Source organism: Theobroma umbraticum, unplaced genomic scaffold (assembly GCF_002168275.2).
Source record: "Theobroma umbraticum cultivar Fairchild unplaced genomic scaffold, ASM216827v3 scaffold_67.0, whole genome shotgun sequence".
Taxonomy (NCBI): domain Eukaryota; kingdom Viridiplantae; phylum Streptophyta; class Magnoliopsida; order Malvales; family Malvaceae; genus Theobroma; species Theobroma umbraticum.
In genome coordinates this window covers 4,672,903-4,674,751 of record NW_018397262.1, presented here as the reverse complement: position 1 = coordinate 4,674,751, position 1,849 = coordinate 4,672,903, and the positions used below count along the sequence as shown (strand labels likewise).

The 1,849-nt window shown below is 26.5% G+C and overlaps 1 protein-coding gene across 1 annotated transcript in view; it reads right to left on the bottom strand.

Annotated features, from left to right (window-relative positions):
* Positions 1 to 1,500: 1,500 nt before the first annotated feature.
* LOC110419963 (uncharacterized) overlaps positions 1,501 to 1,849 on the bottom strand; it is a 7,098-nt gene continuing 6,749 nt past the window's right edge. The window contains exon 4 of the mRNA XM_021433103.2: positions 1,501 to 1,849. This exon is cut by the window's right edge and continues 301 nt beyond it. Within this exon, the coding sequence (XP_021288778.2) occupies positions 1,789 to 1,849 (61 nt within the window). The 3' untranslated portion in view covers positions 1,501 to 1,788.

The window sequence follows — 1,849 nt, the reverse complement described above, 5'->3', positions numbered from 1 at the left end:
CTTAATTTAATTAGAGATATATTATGATGACTTAGTTAAAGTCTTTTGATTGGCTGGACTTTCAGTCCTTGAATTTTGATTGACCAAGTTTAAATTTTATCTCTAAGTTTACTTAGAGATAAACTAAATAAAAAAAACTTGATTTTTATCTCTAAAGTATCATTATTAGAGATAAATTAGATGGTCAATAATTAAATTTTGATTGGTAAAAAATATGAATATTATCTCTAAATTACCTTGATTTATTTAAAGATAAATTGGATGACCAATAATTAAATTGTGGTTCTTGGCCTCCAAATTAGAGATTAGAATTCTTATTTCAAATTATTATAATGAAAGTATGTACTACTACCTTTGTCATCAAATTTTTAATTTTTAATATCTAAATAAAACAAAAAGCTAAAATTGTTTTGAGTTGTTTGTAATTTTTCCCTTTCCATTTCTTTATTATTTTTTCATTCATTACTTATCATTTGAAAATATAGAATAATTGAATTTCTGGAACTTAATTTATAATTTCCATCAACTCTTTAACAATAAGATCGTTAATTATACAAATATGAATTTAATTAACAAGTTCTTTTCACCTTTTTTTTCATTATTACCCATTCTAATTTGTTGTTTAGGATGTTAGTATTTGATTTAGTATAAGCTCAATAAGATATTTTAGATGTTTAAATGCTTTACTTTTTCCAACCATTGACATTACCTACTATGTTTAAATTGAAAAATAAAGTACCTGAGAAGTGGAGACATCTATTTTTCAAGTCTTTGCAAATGTTTTAAGTTTCTTTATATTAATGAATTCCAGGTCAAGTCTTCTCAACTTGAAATTTATCTCTAGAATCATAATTAAATCAGTGGAATAAAAAGGAAAAATGTATGTGTCGTGTTAGAATGAAAAGCATTAAAGCCACTGTATCCTATCCATTGTGAGACGTTGGTAGGATTTGTATATTTTTCTTGAATTCTCATTTGATCTTTACTTTTATTTTAGGCTTATTGAGATATGCTTATTAGACTGAAATATCAAGGGACTCTAAGTGGAGTAGAGGCACAATTGGTCTTAGAATTGCAACTCATTACAACCAGTGTTATTGTTTCTGTCAACCTGATTTTTGATCTTCAAGTTTCATTCTATTCACGAAATGCTAATCTTACCTGGTTAAAGTTCAAGCAAGAACATGAGTGCAAGGATAGCTATTACTAGTCAACGAAATACATAATTTTTTTTTAAAAAAAACCCTAATTTTTGGACACCTAGAAAAGTTAAAGTTATATTTGTACATGTTTCTAACTTTTATTTTGCTTTTTTCCTATAAGAAATATAAGGAATATAAACTAAATTTTATATCTCTCTAAGTGTTTTTTAATGAGATTATATTTACAAATAAAAATTACATTTACATCAAATAACTTTTGATATATATTATAATATAAAATAAATCTTTAAATAAACCAAAAATTATGCACCCATAAAATAGATCTATATAGTACAATAATAAATTTATTTGGATTGAATTATCATAGCATAACATAAAACTAAAGACAATTCTGAAAGTTCCAGAAATTAAAGATAACATCTCAAAAGCAACCGGCTTGCGAAGAAAAGAAAATCAAGACAGGTACTCGCCTCCAAGATAAAGAAAAAGGAAACAACCATTTATTGGGTAAAATCACCTTGACATTGATACGTTGAACCTGCACTCAAACTTCATTTCCTCGATTTAGGATTCAAAGGAGTCCACCAGAAATGACCGAAATGTCATCAACATGATGGTATTTTCATCAAGCCCGCTTGTTCAGATCCTTCAAAAACTTGATTTTGATCTTCTTCAGCTTAGCAACA